A 16,852-nucleotide genomic window follows, 5' to 3' on the forward strand; every position below is an offset into this window, starting at 1 on the left:
CTCACTTTTTGTGCCGAGGTCAGTAATAAAAAGATTAAATAAGATTGGTCATTACACAAAGTAAAGCTATTCCCCCATGTTTATTCCCCCCCCCCTACTGTTCCTCACACGTTCTTGTCAACTGCTGGAAATGGCCCATTTTGATTATCACTACAAAAGGTTTTTTTTCTCTCCTGCTGATAATAGCTCACCTTAACTTATCACTCTCGTTATAGTGTATATGGTAACACCAATTGTTTCATGTTCTCTATGTATATAAAATCGTCCTACTGTATTTTCCACTGCATGCATCCGATGAAGTGGGCTGTAGCTCATGAAAGCTTATGCTCAAATAAATTTGTTAGTCTCTAAGGTGCCACAAGTACTCCTGTTCTTTTTGCGGATACAGACTAACAAGGCTGCTACTCTGAAATCTATTTTTGAGAGGTCATAGAACAAGGCATCCAGGACAAAAATATAGAAAGCTTTTTAACCTCAAGTGGCAATCCAAATTACAGTGTAATAAATGATGGGATAGATCTTCCACATGCCCTAAACTACATGGACAAAGGCGGTTACAATTCTCAATTCCAGCATACCAGCCTTCTAAATAAGCTGTCTGCATGAATAGGTAATGGAGAGCTGTGAGGGCAGTGTGTTATTACACAGACTGTCTAAATATCTGGCATAACTATATGTCTTTTTTTTAACAAGGGGAAGCCACGGTGACATCTGAAATAGAGACAACTGCCATATCCAATTGCTTATTAATATCCTCTATTCCTGATTTGATCATGGATTTCACCTTTTTAAACTTAAATCTAATCATTTCCATTCTGTGAAACCTAGAGAATGCAAAGAATTTTGAATATGCTCTAACCAAGGAAATTTATGAGAGAGAGTCCTGCTGAGCTGTTCCTCTAAGCATAACCTTGGCAAATGCTGTGGGTACATCCTATTCAAATCCAAAAATTAATGCTACAATTTAGGACTTTGGACAGCATAGAGTTCATACTTGTCTCAGCTCTAAGGAGGATGACTGCAGTATTATCTGGCAGACCAAAAATCTTCCTAAGAAATTTGTATGGAATCACTTCCAGCCCCAGGGGCTCATTCTACCCCCACATTTCTGTGCCATAGAAAATTTGAGCTTATACGTTAGCCTCAAACACTCTAAGGGCTAGTGCACTTCAATTGACCCCTGAAGTCCAGATAAAATGTTAACACTGTTGCACTGAATCTGAGACCTTCTCTTTTGTTACCTGAATATGCTTATCCCACAAGCCATTTTGTGAGAACCAGATACCCAGATAGCCAAAAGAGCTAACTTGTTCAATATAATGCCATCAAACTTCCATTTATGCAACCTCCATCTCTGACTAAAGACAATTACTTTATCTTTGGCATAATTTATCAAGAGACCTTCCCATTGTGAGTATAAACCAAACACATTTAAAAAACACTTCAATCACAAAGGTGTCTGTGACAGTAAAACCATATTTGCATATAAAAAGATAGTCACAGTGTGATTCATGGTTTTACGGGGGGAAATACTGAGCCCGTTTTAATGCTAGAACAAAATCATCAATATAAAAATTACGAAGAAAAGGGCTAAAAGACAGCCCTGTTGAATCCCCTTCGTAACTGGAATAGAATCAATTCATTATCCACAGGCCTATCCCAGTCTTGGTCACTGTCTGTCTGTGAAGACCTCTTAAAAGAAAAAGTAACCAGGGATCTATTCCAGCAATCTCCAATTTGCCCCACAGACGATCCCCATCAAAGGTCAATTTTAGACCAAGAAAAGCTGCATACAATTTCCTCCCCTGAAGGAGGCACATATTTGTGAAACAAATAAGAAAAAAAACAATTATCTGTAGTGGAATGGCCCTTTTGGAAACCAGCTTGTTCCCCAGCAAATAAATTATCTTATCCTGCCCAGTTCCCTAGTCTCGCCAAAAGATATCTAGTGTAAGTCTAATAAATTAACTGGGTGGCAATTCCCAGAGTCTTTTCTATTCCCCTTTTTTATAAAGTGCAATAATAATATTGATAGCCCAACCTGAGGAGAAAATCCTTGTATTATTTATATTAGAGAAAAGTTTAGCCAAAACAGGTGCCCACTAGTCAACGTTTACCTTAAATACTTCTACAGGGATAAAATCCTTCCATGGTGCTTTATTACAGCATTATTGATCAATTAAAAAGTTAACTTCCTCACTGGATACTGCAGAACAATCTGGAAGGGAACAGGGAATGGAGGCTACCAGAGCTGATCGTGCTAAAAAGTTATTAGATGGTATGATGCTGGCAGGCCAGGTGCCAGCTCTTGCCAACGTAGCAGGCATTAGCTAAGAGATGACAAACTCATAGCTGGAGACCGGATCAGTTCACTTATGTATTAGCGTTGCTCAAAATAGGTATTAGTCTTATAAGAATGTATTTAGTGTTTAGAGTCTATAGAACATTTGTAAGTTGCTGCATGTATTAATGTAATGTCTGTATTCCATGCTATAAGGACATATGTAAGTTTTGCTGTATCACTTGGAAAATGTTTGCTCTAAACTTGTGAACTCAGATGGGAAGGAGTATTTCTTCCTGCCCATCCAGAACTATTAAAATCAGGTAAGTCATCAAGGAATGTCACAATACAAAGGATTGGTTAATGGCCCAATGGCATCTTGGAAATGCTACATGCAAGGAAGCTCATCCTATGGACTTGGAGGCTGAATGAAGGAAATAAAATAAAGACACAGGAAAATATTTCATCTCTTCACTGTTTGAACTCTCACGGGGCCAGAGACACTAAACTGAAGCCAGAGATCCCCAGAGGTTACCCCTAGGTCTGCCTGAAAGACATTTTGAATTGACAGATCTCTACAACTCTGTCACTCTTAGAATTTAAACTGCAATGCATTTGTGTATATATGTTGGCTTGCTTTAACCTGTAAATAACTCTATTTATTTTTCCTAGTTAATAAACCTTTAGATAGTTTATTACAGAACTGGCTACAGGCGTTGTCTTTGATGTAAGCTGTAGGGTACCAATTGATCTGGGGTACATGACTGGTCTCTTGGGACTGGAAGCAATCTGAATATTTTGTGATCTTTGGTGTAAGTGACCATTTATCACTAAGTATAGTTTGCCTGGATGACAAGCTAGACTGGAGAGTCTAAGGGCTGTGACTCCGTGGTAAGACTGTTACAGTGATTTTTTTTTTTTTTTTTTTTTTTTTGCCTTTCAGGCTTCTGTGAGCAGTAAACACAATATCTGAAGAAGCTCTTTCGAAGGAAGACAATATGCATAGTGAGTGATCAGCTGTTGTGACCTGCACAGGATGTGCCATGTTTGTCTTTCTCCCAGAGGATAGAAGTGACTTTGTGTGTAGGAAGTGCAAGCTGGTCTCCATACTGGAAGAGAGGGTTAAAAGACTAGAGACCCAAGTATCAACCCAGTGTTGCAACAGAGAAAATGAAGACTTTCTGGATATAAGTCAGCGTTTGATATTGCAGACACAGCATGCAGAAGAATCAGAGAAGGAAGTGCAGAATGGGGAAGAAAACTGGCAGCATGTGACCTCCAGAAGAAGAAAGAGGAGAACCCATGTACCCCCAATGCAGATAGAGGTTAGAAACCATTTTCAAGCTCTGCACAGGTGCTACAGCGGAGAATGGTTTGGAAGAATCATCTGAGGGAAGGGATTGGAAGAAGACCCCACTGGCCGGAAGGCATGGGATGTATTGTCCTAAGAATGGAGGTTCCAAGACCACCACTCCAAAGAGGAAGGGATGGGTGGTGATGGTTGGGGACTCCCTCCTAAAGGGGCTGGAGTCATCCATCTGCTGTCCAGACCGGGAAATTTGAGAAGTGTGCTGCTTGCCTGGAGCTAGAATTCAGGATGTGACGGAGTGTCTGTCAAGACTGATCAAGCCCTCGGACCGCTACGCCTTCCTACTTCTCCAAGTGGCACCAATGAGACTGCCAAGAATGACCTTGAGCAGGTCACTGCAGACTACGTGGCTCTGGGAAGAAGGATAAAGGAGTTTGAGGTGCAAGTCATGTTCTCGCCCATCCTTCCTGTTGAAGGAAAAGGCCCAGATAGGGACCATCGAATTATGGAGGTAAATGTGTGCTTGCGTAGATAGTGTCGCAGACAGGGCTTTAGATTCTTTGACCATGGGATGTTGTTCCAGGAAGAAGGATTGCTAGGAAGAGATGGGATCCACCTAATGAAGAGAGGGAAGAGCAACGTCACAGGCAGGTTTGCTAACCTAGTGAGGAGGGCTTTAAACTAGGTTTGTCAGGGGATGGAGACCTAAGCCCTAAGGTAAGTGGGATACCGGGAGGAAACAAGAGGAGGATACAACAGGTAAGGCCTCCTGATTCACACTGAGAAAGTAGGGCAATCGGCTAGTTATCTTAGGTGCCTGTACACGAACGCAAGAAGCCTGGGAAACAAGCAGGAAGAATTGGAAGTCCTGGCATAGTCAAGGAACTATGACGTGATTGGAATAACAGACACTTGGTGGGGTAACTCACATGACTGGAGCACTGTCATGGATGGGTATAAACTGTTCAGGAAGGACAGGCAGGGGAGAAAAGGTGCACTGTATGTAAGAGAGCAGTATGATTGCTCAGAGCTACAATATGAAACTGGAGAAAAGCCTGTTGAGAGTCTTTGGGTTAAGTTTAGAGGTGAGAGGAACAAGAGTGATGTCGTGGTGAGCGTCTGCTATAGACCACCAGACCAGAAAGATGAGGTAGACAAGGCTTTCTTCGGACAACCAGATCACAGGCCCTGGTTCTCATGGGGGACTTCAATCACCTTGACATCTGCTGGGAGAGCAATACAGCAGTGCACAGACAATCCAGAAAGTTTTTGGAGAGTGTTGGGGACAAATTCCTGGTGCAAATGCTGGAGAAACCGACTAGGGGTCATGCTCCTCTTGACCTGCTGCTCACAAACAGGGAGGAATTGGTAGGGGAAGTAGAAGTGGGTGGCAACCTAGGCAGTAGTATCCATGAGATGGTTGAGTTCAGGATCCTAACAAAAGGAAGAAAGGAGAGCAGCAGAATATGGACTCTGGACTTCAGAAAAGCACACTTGGACTCCCTCAGGGAACTGATGGACAGGATCCCCTGAGAGGCTAATATGAGGGGAAAAGGAGTCCAGGAGAGCTGGCTGTATTTTAAAGAAGCCTTATTGAGGGCACAGGAACAAACCATCCCAATGTGCAGAAAGAATAGCAAATATGGCAGGCGACCAGCTTGACTTAACAGAAAAATCTTCAGTGAGCTTAAACACAAAAAGAAAGCTTTCAAGAAGTGGAAACTTGGACAGATAACTAGGGAGGAGTATAAAGATATTGCTCAAGTGTGCAGGGGTGTAATCAGGTAGGCCAAAGCACAACTGGAATTGCAGCTAGCAAGGGATGTGAAGGGTAATAAGAAGGATTTCTACAGGTATGTTAGCAACAAGAAGGTGGTCAGGGAAAGTGTGAGACCCTTACTGAATGGGGGAGGCAACTAGTGACAGATGATGTTGAAAAAGCTGAAGTACTCAATGCTTTTTTTGCCTTGGTCTTCACAGGCACGGTCAGCTCCCAGACTGCTGCACTGGGCAGCACAATATGGGGAGGAGGTGAGCAGCCCTCAGTGGTGAAAGAACAGGTTAAGGACTATTTAGAAAAGCTGTGCACAAGTCATGGGGCCGGATGCACTGCATCCGAGGGTGCTAAGGGAGTAGGCTGATGTGATCGCAGAGCCATTGGCCATTATCTTTAAAAACTTGTGGCGATTGGGTGAGGTCCTGAACAATTGGAAAAAGGGAAATATAGTGCCCATCTTTAAAAAAGGGAAGGAGGAGAATCCGGGGACCTACAGCTTCAACTCAGTCCCTGGAAAAAATCATGGAGTAGGTTCTCAAGGAATCCATTTTGAAGCCCTTAGAGGAGAGGAAAGTGATCAGGAACATTCAACATGGATTCAGCAAGGGCAAGTCATGTCTGACCAATCTGATTGCCTTCTATGATGAGACAACTGGCTCTGTGGATATGGGGAAAGCGGTGGATGTGATATATCTTGACTTTAGCAAAGCTTTTGATATGGTCTCCCACAAAATTCTTGCCAGCACATTAAAAAAGTATGGATTGGATGAATGGACTATAAGGTGGAAAGCTGGTTAGATCATCGGGCTCAGCAGGTAGTGATCAACAGCTCAATGTCTAATTGGCAGCTGGTATCAAGTGCAGTGCCCCAGGGGTCAGTCCTGGGGCCGGTTTTGTTCAACATCTTCATCTTCATTGATTGCACCCTCAGCAAGTTTGCAGATGACACTAAGCTGAGGGGAGAGGTAAATACGCTGGAGGGTAGGGATAGAGTCCTGAGTGACCTAGACAAATTGGAGGATTGGGCCAAAAGAAATTTGATGAGGTTCAACAAGGACAAGTGCAGAGTCCTGCACTTAGGATGGAAGAATCCCACCCACTGCCACAGGCTGGGGGCCGACAGGCTAAGTGGCAGTTCTGCAGAAAAGGACCCGGGGATTACAGTGGACGAGAACCTGGATATGAGTCAACAGTGTGCCCTTGTTGCCAAGAAGGCTAACGGCATATTGGGCTGCATTAGTAGGAGCATTGCCAGCAGATCAGGGGAAGTGATTATTCCCCTCTATTCGACACTGGTGAGGCCACATCTGGAGTACTGCATCCAGTTTTGGGCCTCCTACTGCAGAAAGGATGTGAACAAATTGGAGATAGTCCAGCAGAGGGCAACAAAAATTATTAGGGGGCTGGGGCACATGACTTATGAGGAGAAGCTGAGGGAACTGGGATTATTTAGTCTGCAGAAGAGAAGAGTGAGGGAGGATTTGATAGCAGCCTTCAACTACCTGAAGGTGGGTTCCAAAGAGGATGGAGCTAGGCTGTTTTCAGTGATGGCAAATGACAGAACAAGGAGCAATGGTCTCAAGTTGCAGTGCGGGAGATCTAGGTTAGATATTAGGAAAAACTATTTCACTAGGAGGGTGGTGAAGCACTGGAATGGGTTATCTAGGGAAGTGGTGGAATCTCCATCCTTCGAGGTTTTTAAGGCCCGGCTTGACAAAGCCTTGGCTGGGATGATTTAGTTAGGGTTGGTCCTGCAAGGGGTTAGACTCTATGATCTCCGGAGGTCTCTTCCAACCTTAATCTTCTATGATTCTGGGATCCAGGAGTTCACATTTGTCTGTGGCTTGGTGAAATATAATTATAGAACATACCACCAGTTTGGGGTCTGCCCTTTTTTTGACAGTCTGCCCTGAGGTAGGGACTCAGGGTCGTGAGCCACTCCAGACGGCGTGATAGATGGCCTATCATTATGAAGTACAGAAAAATATTACTCCTGATCTTCTTGGAACCCATTGCTACCAGTTTCCAAAAAAGTAAAGAATTTTTCATTTTGGCAGCAAATTTGAATTCCTTCCACTGCCATGCAATGTTCCATCTTTTTTCTTTTGGCAATTTTTTATAAAGCTTCCTAAAATTAACTAGCTTTTGGGTGGAATCCTATGAGCTTCCTTTCCTGGCCTCCCTTGCCATCATCTAACAGTTTTCTTTTTTATGAAAACAATTGCTGTCAAACCAAATTATTTTATCTTTCAGAGGGAAGGAATAACCCTTTTTGGTACCTGTAATTTATGTACAATATTGTTACACACATTAAGGGATATATGCACATCTCTAAGGTCTAAAAGATGTGGGTTTTTTTCACCCTAGCTGATAATTACAGGAGAGAGTCTCTTTAATTTTAGATTTAACCAATGGATTACACTTACTTCGCCTTGCATGTAAGGCTTTGAAATTAGAAGTGAAATACTGTCCAACAGGGATCAGCTGATGTAATGGGGCCAGAGAGCAAAAATTAACCTGGAAGGGTAGAAGGTCACTATCATATTTAAGGGCCACTGAAAAGTTAGCAAAACAAGGCCAACTTAAAATTGGAACTTCAATATAGTCAGTCATACTTGCCCCTCTAAGAGAGGTATAAGTCCAATGACCCACTATGTCATCACTGCCCCTACCATTTAGTATTCCCAGCCCGAATCTGTCCAAAATCACCAAAAATATCCAGCCTGCTGAGTTTATTACTTTATCTTTAGAATTTCTTGGGGGAAGGACAAACAACTGGTCATTAAAAATACTATTTGAAAGACGTTGCAATTTCTTGTCTTCCCCACCCAACTGAGCATGAAAATCACCTATAAGAATTGGATAATTTCCAAGCAGCCAGCATCTCAATAATAGATTCTAACTCTGCCCATATAGCTTCATTGTAACAGGGGAATCAAATGAGTATTCATTAAAATATTATCTAGAAAGGTGATACTACAAGCTTGAGGATAGGGATTATCCAGAACTAATACATTAGCTATAGCAGGAAATTGATCGAAATGAAAAGGGCTTGACCAGTAACTGATTTGCCCTTTTTAACATGTTTAATAGATCCTTTCAAACAAAATTCATAGCCTGGGAGATACAAAGATTCATCTTTGGTAAGCCAGGTTTCTTGTAAAAAAATTCATAGATTCATAGATATTTAGGTCAGAAGGGACCATTATGATCATCTAGTCTGACCTCCTGCACAACGCAGGCCACAGAATTTCACCCACCACTCCCACAAAAAAACCTCACACCTATATCTGTGCTATTGAAGTCCTCAAATTGTAGTTTAAAGACCTCAAGGAGCAGAGAATCCTCCAGCAAGTGATCCGTGCCCCATGCTACAGAGGAAGGCGAAAAACCTCCAGGGCCTTCCAATCTGCCCTGGAGGAAAATTCCTTCCCGACCCCAAATATGGCGATCAGCTAAACCCTGAGCATATGGGCAAGATTCATCAGCCAGATACTACAGAAAATTCTTTCCCGGGTAACTTGGATCTTACCCCATCTAAAACCCATCACAGGCCATTGGGCCTATTTACCATGAATATTTAATTACCAAAGCCATGTTATCCCATCATACCATCTCCTCCATAAACTTATCGAGTTTAATCTTAAAGCAAGATAGATCTTTTGCCCCCACTACTTCCCTCGGAAGGCTATTCCAAAACTTCACTCCTCTGATGGTTAGAAACCTTCGTCTAATTTCTAATCTAAATTTCCTAGTGGCCAGTTTATATCCATTTGTTCTTGTGTCCACATTGGTACTGAGTTTAAATAATTCCTCTCCCTCTCTGGTATTTATCCCTCTGATATATTTATAGAGAGCAATCATATCTCCCCTCAACCTTCTTTTAGTTAGGCTAAACAAGCCAAGCTCCCTGAGTCTCCTTTCATAAGACAAGTTTTCCATTCCTCGGATCATCCTAGTAGCCCTTCTCTGTACCTGTTCCAGTTTGAATTCATCCTTCTTAAACATGGGAGACCAGAACTGCACACAGTACTCCAGGTGAGGTCTCACCAGTGCCTTATATAACGGTACTAAGACCTCCTTATCCCTACTGGAAATACCTCTCCTGATGCATCCCAAGACGACATTAGCTTTTTTCACAGCCATATCACATTGGCAGCTCATAGTCATCCTATGATCAACCAATACTCCAAGGTCCTTTTCCTCCTCCGTTACTTCTAGTTGATGCGTCCCTAGCTTATAACTAAAATTCTTGTTATTAATCCCTAAATGCATGACCTTACACTTCTCACTATTAAATTTCATCCTATTCCTATTACTCCAGTTTACAAGGTCATCCAGATCCTCCTGTAGGGTATCCCTATCCTTCTCTAAATTAGCAATACCTCCCAGCTTTGTATCATCTGCAAACTTTATTAGCACACTCCCACTTCTTGTGCCCAGGTCAGTAATAAAAAGATTAAATAAGATTGGTCCCAAAACCGATCCCTGAGGAACTCCACTGGTAACCTCCCTCCAACTTGACAGTTCACCTTTCAGTAGGACCCGTTGTAGTCTCCCCTTTAACCAATTCCCTATCCACCTTTCAATTTTCCTATTGATGCCCATCTTATCCAATTTAACTAATAATTCCCCATGTGGCACCGTATCAAACGCCTTACTAAAATCTAAGTAAATTAGATCCACTGCGTTTCCTTTATCTAAAAAATCTGTTACTTTCTCAAAGAAGGAGATCAGGTTGGTTTGGCACGATCTACCTTTTGTAAAACCATGTTGTATTTTGTCCCATTTACCATTGACTTCAATGTCCTTAACTACCTTCTCCTTCAAAATTTTTTCCAAGACCTTGCATACTACAGATGTCAAACTAACAGGCCTATAATTACTTGGATCACTTTTTTTCCCTTTCTTAAAAATAGGAACTATGTTAGCAATTCTCCAATCATACGGTACAACCCCTGAGTTTACAGATTCATTAAATATTCTTGCTAATGGGCTTGCAATTTCTTGTGCCAATTCCTTTAATATTCTTGGATGAAGATTATCTGGGCCCCCCGATTTAGTCCCATTAAGCTGTTTGAGTTTCGCTTCTACCTCAGATATGGTGATGTCTACCTCCATATCCTCATTCCCATTTATCATGCTACCATTATCCCTAAGATCCTCTTTAGTCTTATTAAAGACTGAGGCAAAGTATTTTATATCAAATTATATCAAATTGCACTAAATAAGTCTTAAGTTCCAGATCACGAGCTTTACTTTTGAGGCTGTTAATGTTCCATGATATAATTTTAATAACAATTTTATAAAAGCTCTGTAGCGTACCATCTAGCTGGTCAAGTCAGTTCTGGACCAGCAGTCTCAATTTATAAGTTACCAGTACAAATCGCCCCATTGGATTTACAGTTATAATTAATTCCCCAATTCTTTCTTCTTCAATTCTTTGATTACCTGTTAACTTCTGTGTATTAGAATCTAGAGCCAACCCAGCTTGGTACCTCTGCACCAACAGAATTTTTGGAAGAGTCCTTATCCTTACCCTTTCTTGTAATTGGCGGGGAGGCAAGGGAGAGAACCATTCAGATAATCATTCTCTTACTGGTTCTTTTTTACTTTATGTATTCTATATCCTCTAAAACAAAGACTATCTCTCAGACCCCAAATCTTCTTAACCACCCACCAATTTTAAATGCTACCAATACACAATCTTTTAGACTTAAGTCTTTTAACCTTTAAAATTTTATCTCTGGGCGAGGAGTAAAACACCACTTGTTCAAATAGCAGTTCAATCCAATGTAGTAAATGAGCTAGAGACACATGAACAAGTCAACCAAAATCAATCCCAACACTTGTCCATGTGCCACACAGGTCTTCCTCTGAAGATCTAGCATGTTCAATATTCATTACATAGCTAGCTCCACCTCTGTCATCATACTCTGTAACTTCCATATTTAAAGCCCAGTCAACTGGAGAGGAAAATATCACTCTATCCTCACAGCAAACAGCTCCTCCCCTTAATCAGGCACAGAGCTTCACTTGTGCTGAAGCTAACAGTTGGCCAATAACGCATTTCACACATCCAACAGTTAAATAAAATTAGCCAGTATTTAAGAGGCTGGATGCCTTTGCAGTCTCTGGGTAACTTCAGTTTCCCCATTTTCAAATGAAACAGCCAGCCCTTAACTCTAATATGTATGGGGAAGCCTGATAGTTCTCCTTCCTGGACTATTCAAACAAGCTAATGATAATCTGTTCATCAGTGATAATCATCATTGAGCTGAATGTACAACAGCTCTCTTAGTACAACCGCTAGAGCTCTAGGCATGTTCATAACATGCACATCAGTACAGGATGTGTGACACTTTTCAGGCCCCTGGAATCGAAGTATAGTTTACCCACCAAATGGCTCTTGATTAGAGCTAGTTTAAAAAATTCTGACCATGTTTTTTCATCAGAAAATGTCATTTTGTCAAAACTGAAATCTTTTCTGGGAATGTGTTGATTTCTACAGATTTTTTTCTGATTTATCATGTTAAAACAATTTTTAGTTTAGAAATTTTAAAAAAATTAAATCAAATTCAGAACAAAATGTTTCATTGTTACGAAAGTGAAACAGAACCAGTCTCATTGTCCCAAAATGAATTTTTTTTTCAATGATTTCCTTTCTTGGAAAATTTTGAAATTTCAATATCTCAGAATGTTTTGTGGAACAGAAATTCTAGTTCCTGCATAGCTCTACTACTGATACATATTTCTCTCCCCTTCTGCTACAGTTTAACTGTGAAAATTAACAATGAGGAGTGTACATCGAAGCTATTGCCAAGGAAGCTTCTACTGAGGCAAAGAGCGGAACAATGGGAGACTCCAGCATAATTATGACTATGCCTACAGCATTGCACATGTACATACAGTGAAAACCTGATAGTCTTAAAAAAAAAATGTTAAGCTACATTAAAAGTCATGATCACAGACATCCTGCATGGAAACCTATGGCCAGCTGATAGGTAGATTGTGAGAGACAGGACTGAAGGAAACTCAGATGTTACACTTAACTAGCAGAACACAAAATGCAGTATGTTATATTGCACAAACACTGAAGAAAAACATTTTGCAGTAAACATACTTACAAATCATACTCCTTTTCACATATTGATTGTTCCTCCTTAGTGCTCTCTGAACATGAATTTAAATTTTTGACTACCCAGTGCAGGAGGTATATTGGCTTGGCAGCATCTGAGTAACCCAAGAAAACTGTGCAGTTGAGTATCACCTCTTTACCTAGGCAAACCAATATAAAAATTAACATCCGCTCATAGGAATAGTTCACAATGCAATGGGGAGTCTGATAGCCAGAGATGCAATCTGGATGTCATAGGACAACCTTCAGTGTGGCTCCCAGCATGTCGAAAAATACAGCCAACCTTTCTGTGTATTACAGTATCCACACAAGTGCACTGAAAATTGACTGAATTCTTTAAAGCATTTTGAGCCCTTTAACAGTTGAGATACTAGCAATGCATTTGGATCACTTCAGTTGATGGCAATTTTCAACTGATAGACATTCAGATGTCCTATAGTTGAGGGGTGATGAGCCATTTCCTTCTTAACACCTTATATGCCCCTGTTATGTAACTAACAATATATATTCAAGCCAGGTGTCTGATGGGTAGGTGGCCCACAAGATTACAAAAGCCTTCTCTCGCATCTCCACACAAAAGTCTTCCATACTAGAAGAAATATCCCTACATCACAAGCTATTTTCTGTGCAATGATGAAGCATTGTAGCTGTGTCAGCTACAGGTGCCGACATTTTGCAACTACGTTTGCCCATGTATTGTGAAAGTAATCAGCTTAGAGACTCTCAAATACTGTAAGGTTAATTTGATAGCACAGGCATTTCATTTTCAGAGAAATATTCTTAGTTTTGTTATTGCTATTGTATGCAACGTAAACCGAGAGGTCAAATAGCTGCCTGATTTTAGAACTCCGTGGGCATTGTTCGGTGGCTCGGGCCCAGTTCCAAAGAGGCTTGGGGTTTAGGTGCCTAAGTTCCAGTTTTGGCACCACTGTGATCCTCAAAACTCCTGCCGAACCTTGTAGGTGCCTAAACTCACTTGGCGCCTATGTCAGGGTAACAGATCCCATGGTGCCTGAGTTTCTGCTTTTGAGCATACTGCATCTCTCTAGGCATCCAGACACCCATCTCCCATCTAAGCCCCACAGTGATTCACAAACTTGAGAAAGACAGACATTCATCCACCCAAGAAGTGTGTGGGGCCGGATCTAATAGGCTTGCTCAGTGGCCACCTATCAAACTGGGTCCCATTCAAAATCTGGACAGAGGAGGCTGTGGTGATGCTGTTCTTGTAACTTTTAGCCCAGTGATTGCGTACTCACATAGGACATGGGAGACCAGAATTCAGTTCCCCCTTTTGCCAGAAGGGGAGAATGGATTTGAAAATGGGTCTCCCATCGCATAGAAGTGTGCTCTAACCACCAAGCTATGAGACAGACTGATGTGGGATTCTCTCAGTCTCTCCTGTTGCACTATGGATAAATAACGAAGGAACAACTCGAGCAGGGGGACTGCAACCTGGGTCTCCCACATGGGTTTCCTAACCACCAGGCTACAGAGTTTCTGCTCACTTTCTCGCTCGCTCTTGCCCAGTGGCCATTCCATTGTGGATAAATACTTAAACAGTCATTGGGCCAGAGAGAGAAAGAGAGAGATCATCATTTAAACACAGTGGAAGAACTTCAATAGGAGAGACAGAGAACCCAGACAAGAATATCCCAATGGTTCGAGCACTTGCCTGAGAAGTGGGAGATCCTCTGTTCAAATCTTTTCTTCCCCTCTGGCAGAGACGGGGGGATTTGAACCTGGGGCTCCCACATCCCAGGTGAGTGCTCTAACCACTGGGGTAAAAGGTATAAGGTGGGCACCACCAACTCCTTCAGACAACTGGTGGATGGCAGTAAGGCAGGTACCTACCTCAATAAATGCCTTAGGTGCCTAAGCTGTCTGACTCCAGGTGGTGAGTTCCCATTCACGGATCATTAAGCAGAGACAGGTGCCTCCGTGCCCTAGAACACACCCCTCTCATCAGCATCTCTTATTGGATAGTTTAGGTGGGTACCCACCTAGCATGCTGGCTTGGGGATCACATTGTAAGCTGCCTAGATCTCCCCATTCATTGCATAAGGAGCCAGGAACCTAACTTAAGCTTTGTGGATTGCAATGATGTTCCTGTAATTTTCTAGGCACTTAGAAGTTAGGCACTGTGATGCTCAACATTGCAACACTAAAGACCTTTTCTGGATCCAGGCCTCAGACTCCAGGAGCAGGAAGTATGTGTTGCTGACCTCCTCCAACCTTCGCAGCCAATAAAAATGAACCAATGTATCATCTGCATCAATGTACCTGAGGCTAAACTGAGTCCAGACTAAGCTGCAATCACAGGACCAGTTGTGCTAAAAGTTAATTGTGTCCCTGGGCCAGTTCTTGTACCAAGACAACTCAGAGTATTTTCCCCCCATCTGTAGATGATCAAGGACACCATATAAAACAGAATGTGGTATGCTGTTCTCAGAGAATTCAGTGAGATCATTTTCTAACCCACTGAGATTCCGGTATTACTAGAAAGCCAATTTTCTAAGGAATTTGTCACATGAAGCCTGATCTGCAGTTATTTTTTAACTTAAAACGTCATTCCAAGAATGCAATGTCAGTACCCATCCGCACGTCCAAGGTACTGTGTCCTCATAATTCACAAAGTAACTTCATTTAAAATATCTCTGCACGTTTTATAAGGTAGCTGTCAGTCTGTAAGGTTTGTGCAGGCACATTTTAAATAAATGGCTAGAGGAAGTTGACGTAGATTGAGCACCATTGTCACAGCACACAGTTCAAATGGAATTGTTTTTAGAATCCTCGTTATAGGATCCATATAAAAATCTGTCTAACTCAGCTACACACATTAAATACTGAATCACAGTTTGCGGGGATTGAAAAGTATATCCGCTGCTCACCTAAAGTGTAGCTCTAACGTGTTTTTAAATAAACTAACCTGGTTTACACCACACAAAGTATGTCTCCACACACAAGTTAGTTAATGCACTGCTCCTATCCACGGGGCATACAAGATTTTGGCTTTACTAGTGCTCTTGGCACAAATGTGTACTACAGTAGTTCTTCTGCAGTTCAGACAGGTCTGCCTAACTCGCTGTGTTGACAGGTTTGCCAACCTTCCTACTTTCCATGTCTCTGTAAAGAAAGGATCCTAAAACACACTGAACCACATGTTAAAGGGGTTGCTCTGCCTTACTATCCACTTGATGACCTATCCCTCTTGTGTCAGCCATCCAATGGGGCTTTGAGGTCTACAGAACCAGGAAATGTGACCAGAACTTCCTTTTGCTGGCCATAGTGAGCATCTCGGTTTCCTCTTGAACAGGGTAGCTGAACTCAGTGAAAGTTTATGCCAGTTACTACCAATGATGACTCATCTGAAATAGGGAAGCCACAAATCAACACTTGGCCCAGTAGGGAGCTATGGATCTGAGCAAAGAGAACTTGCAGACAGTTCTGAGTTTCACTAAACTCAACCAGAACATACACCATATGGAGATCAGAACAAAACAACATACATTCACAAAGATTATTCATATAATTAGATACCTATTTGTGTTTCAACATAAATTTCTCCAGGTTCAATTATCTCCAATTTAACAACTTCTGCTGCATCTAAGAAAAAAAATGCAATATTTTAAAATGCCATTTTTCTAACATCCCACCTCTGTAAAATGATACAAATGGCTCTATTTCAAAAACCCATGCTTAAGCATATCATATAGATTTCAGCCTACTAGTAATATATTTATGAACACTGATGAATCATCAGTATAATTTCCTCTGAGTAACAACAGCTGATGCTCTGGCATTACCAAGTAGTTTAAAACAGCAAAATGGTATGTCCTATTGAATTTTTTTCATGAACTCATAAAGTGTTCTGTTTATGAGGTCCTCAAAGATTCATCTCCAAGACCGCTTCTGAAATCGTTGCATTTATTACTGTGGCTAAATTTAATAGAACTGAAGAGGTGGAAGCTGGCGAGGGAGGCAGGGGGAGAGGAGGAGAAATCAGAACATTCACATAAGACTAAATAAAACCAGTAGATTTTTTTTTTTGCTTGTCTCTTTTTGCTTTTTAAATTATTAAGAAGCTTACTTATAAAATAAGTCAAAGTGCAAAGTCAAAGAGTTTTGCTTTCCCTGGGGGAAGAGAGATATAGTTCTGTGTACACTGTACAGTACATAACAAGAACTACAATAAATTGGAACATGTTTCAAGTTCACTCGATCATGCATATTTCAGAGGATTTTACTTCATTTCAAAGAGCTTCTCTCTAGTCCATAGCCCATCTTCATTTTTTTTAATGTTGAATTCTAAAATATTCAGCACGCTTATATTGGTAGATGTGCCTC

The 16,852-nt window shown here is 41.5% G+C and overlaps 1 protein-coding gene across 9 annotated transcripts in view; it reads right to left on the reverse strand.

Moving 5' to 3' along the window:
• Positions 1–16,852, reverse strand: part of IL18R1 (interleukin 18 receptor 1) — a 48,464-nt gene that overhangs the window by 14,012 nt on the left and 17,600 nt on the right. For all 9 annotated transcript variants that reach the window (XM_043536701.1, XM_043536679.1, XM_043536699.1 and 6 more), the window contains 2 exons: positions 16,046–16,111; positions 12,495–12,645 (listed from right to left, as the gene is read on the reverse strand). In XM_043536701.1, the coding sequence (XP_043392636.1) occupies positions 12,495–12,645; positions 16,046–16,111 (217 nt within the window). The remainder of the gene's footprint in view (positions 1–12,494; positions 12,646–16,045; positions 16,112–16,852) is intronic.

The sequence above is a fragment of the Chelonia mydas genome, chromosome 1, assembly GCF_015237465.2.
Source record: "Chelonia mydas isolate rCheMyd1 chromosome 1, rCheMyd1.pri.v2, whole genome shotgun sequence".
Classification (NCBI taxonomy): domain Eukaryota; kingdom Metazoa; phylum Chordata; order Testudines; family Cheloniidae; genus Chelonia; species Chelonia mydas.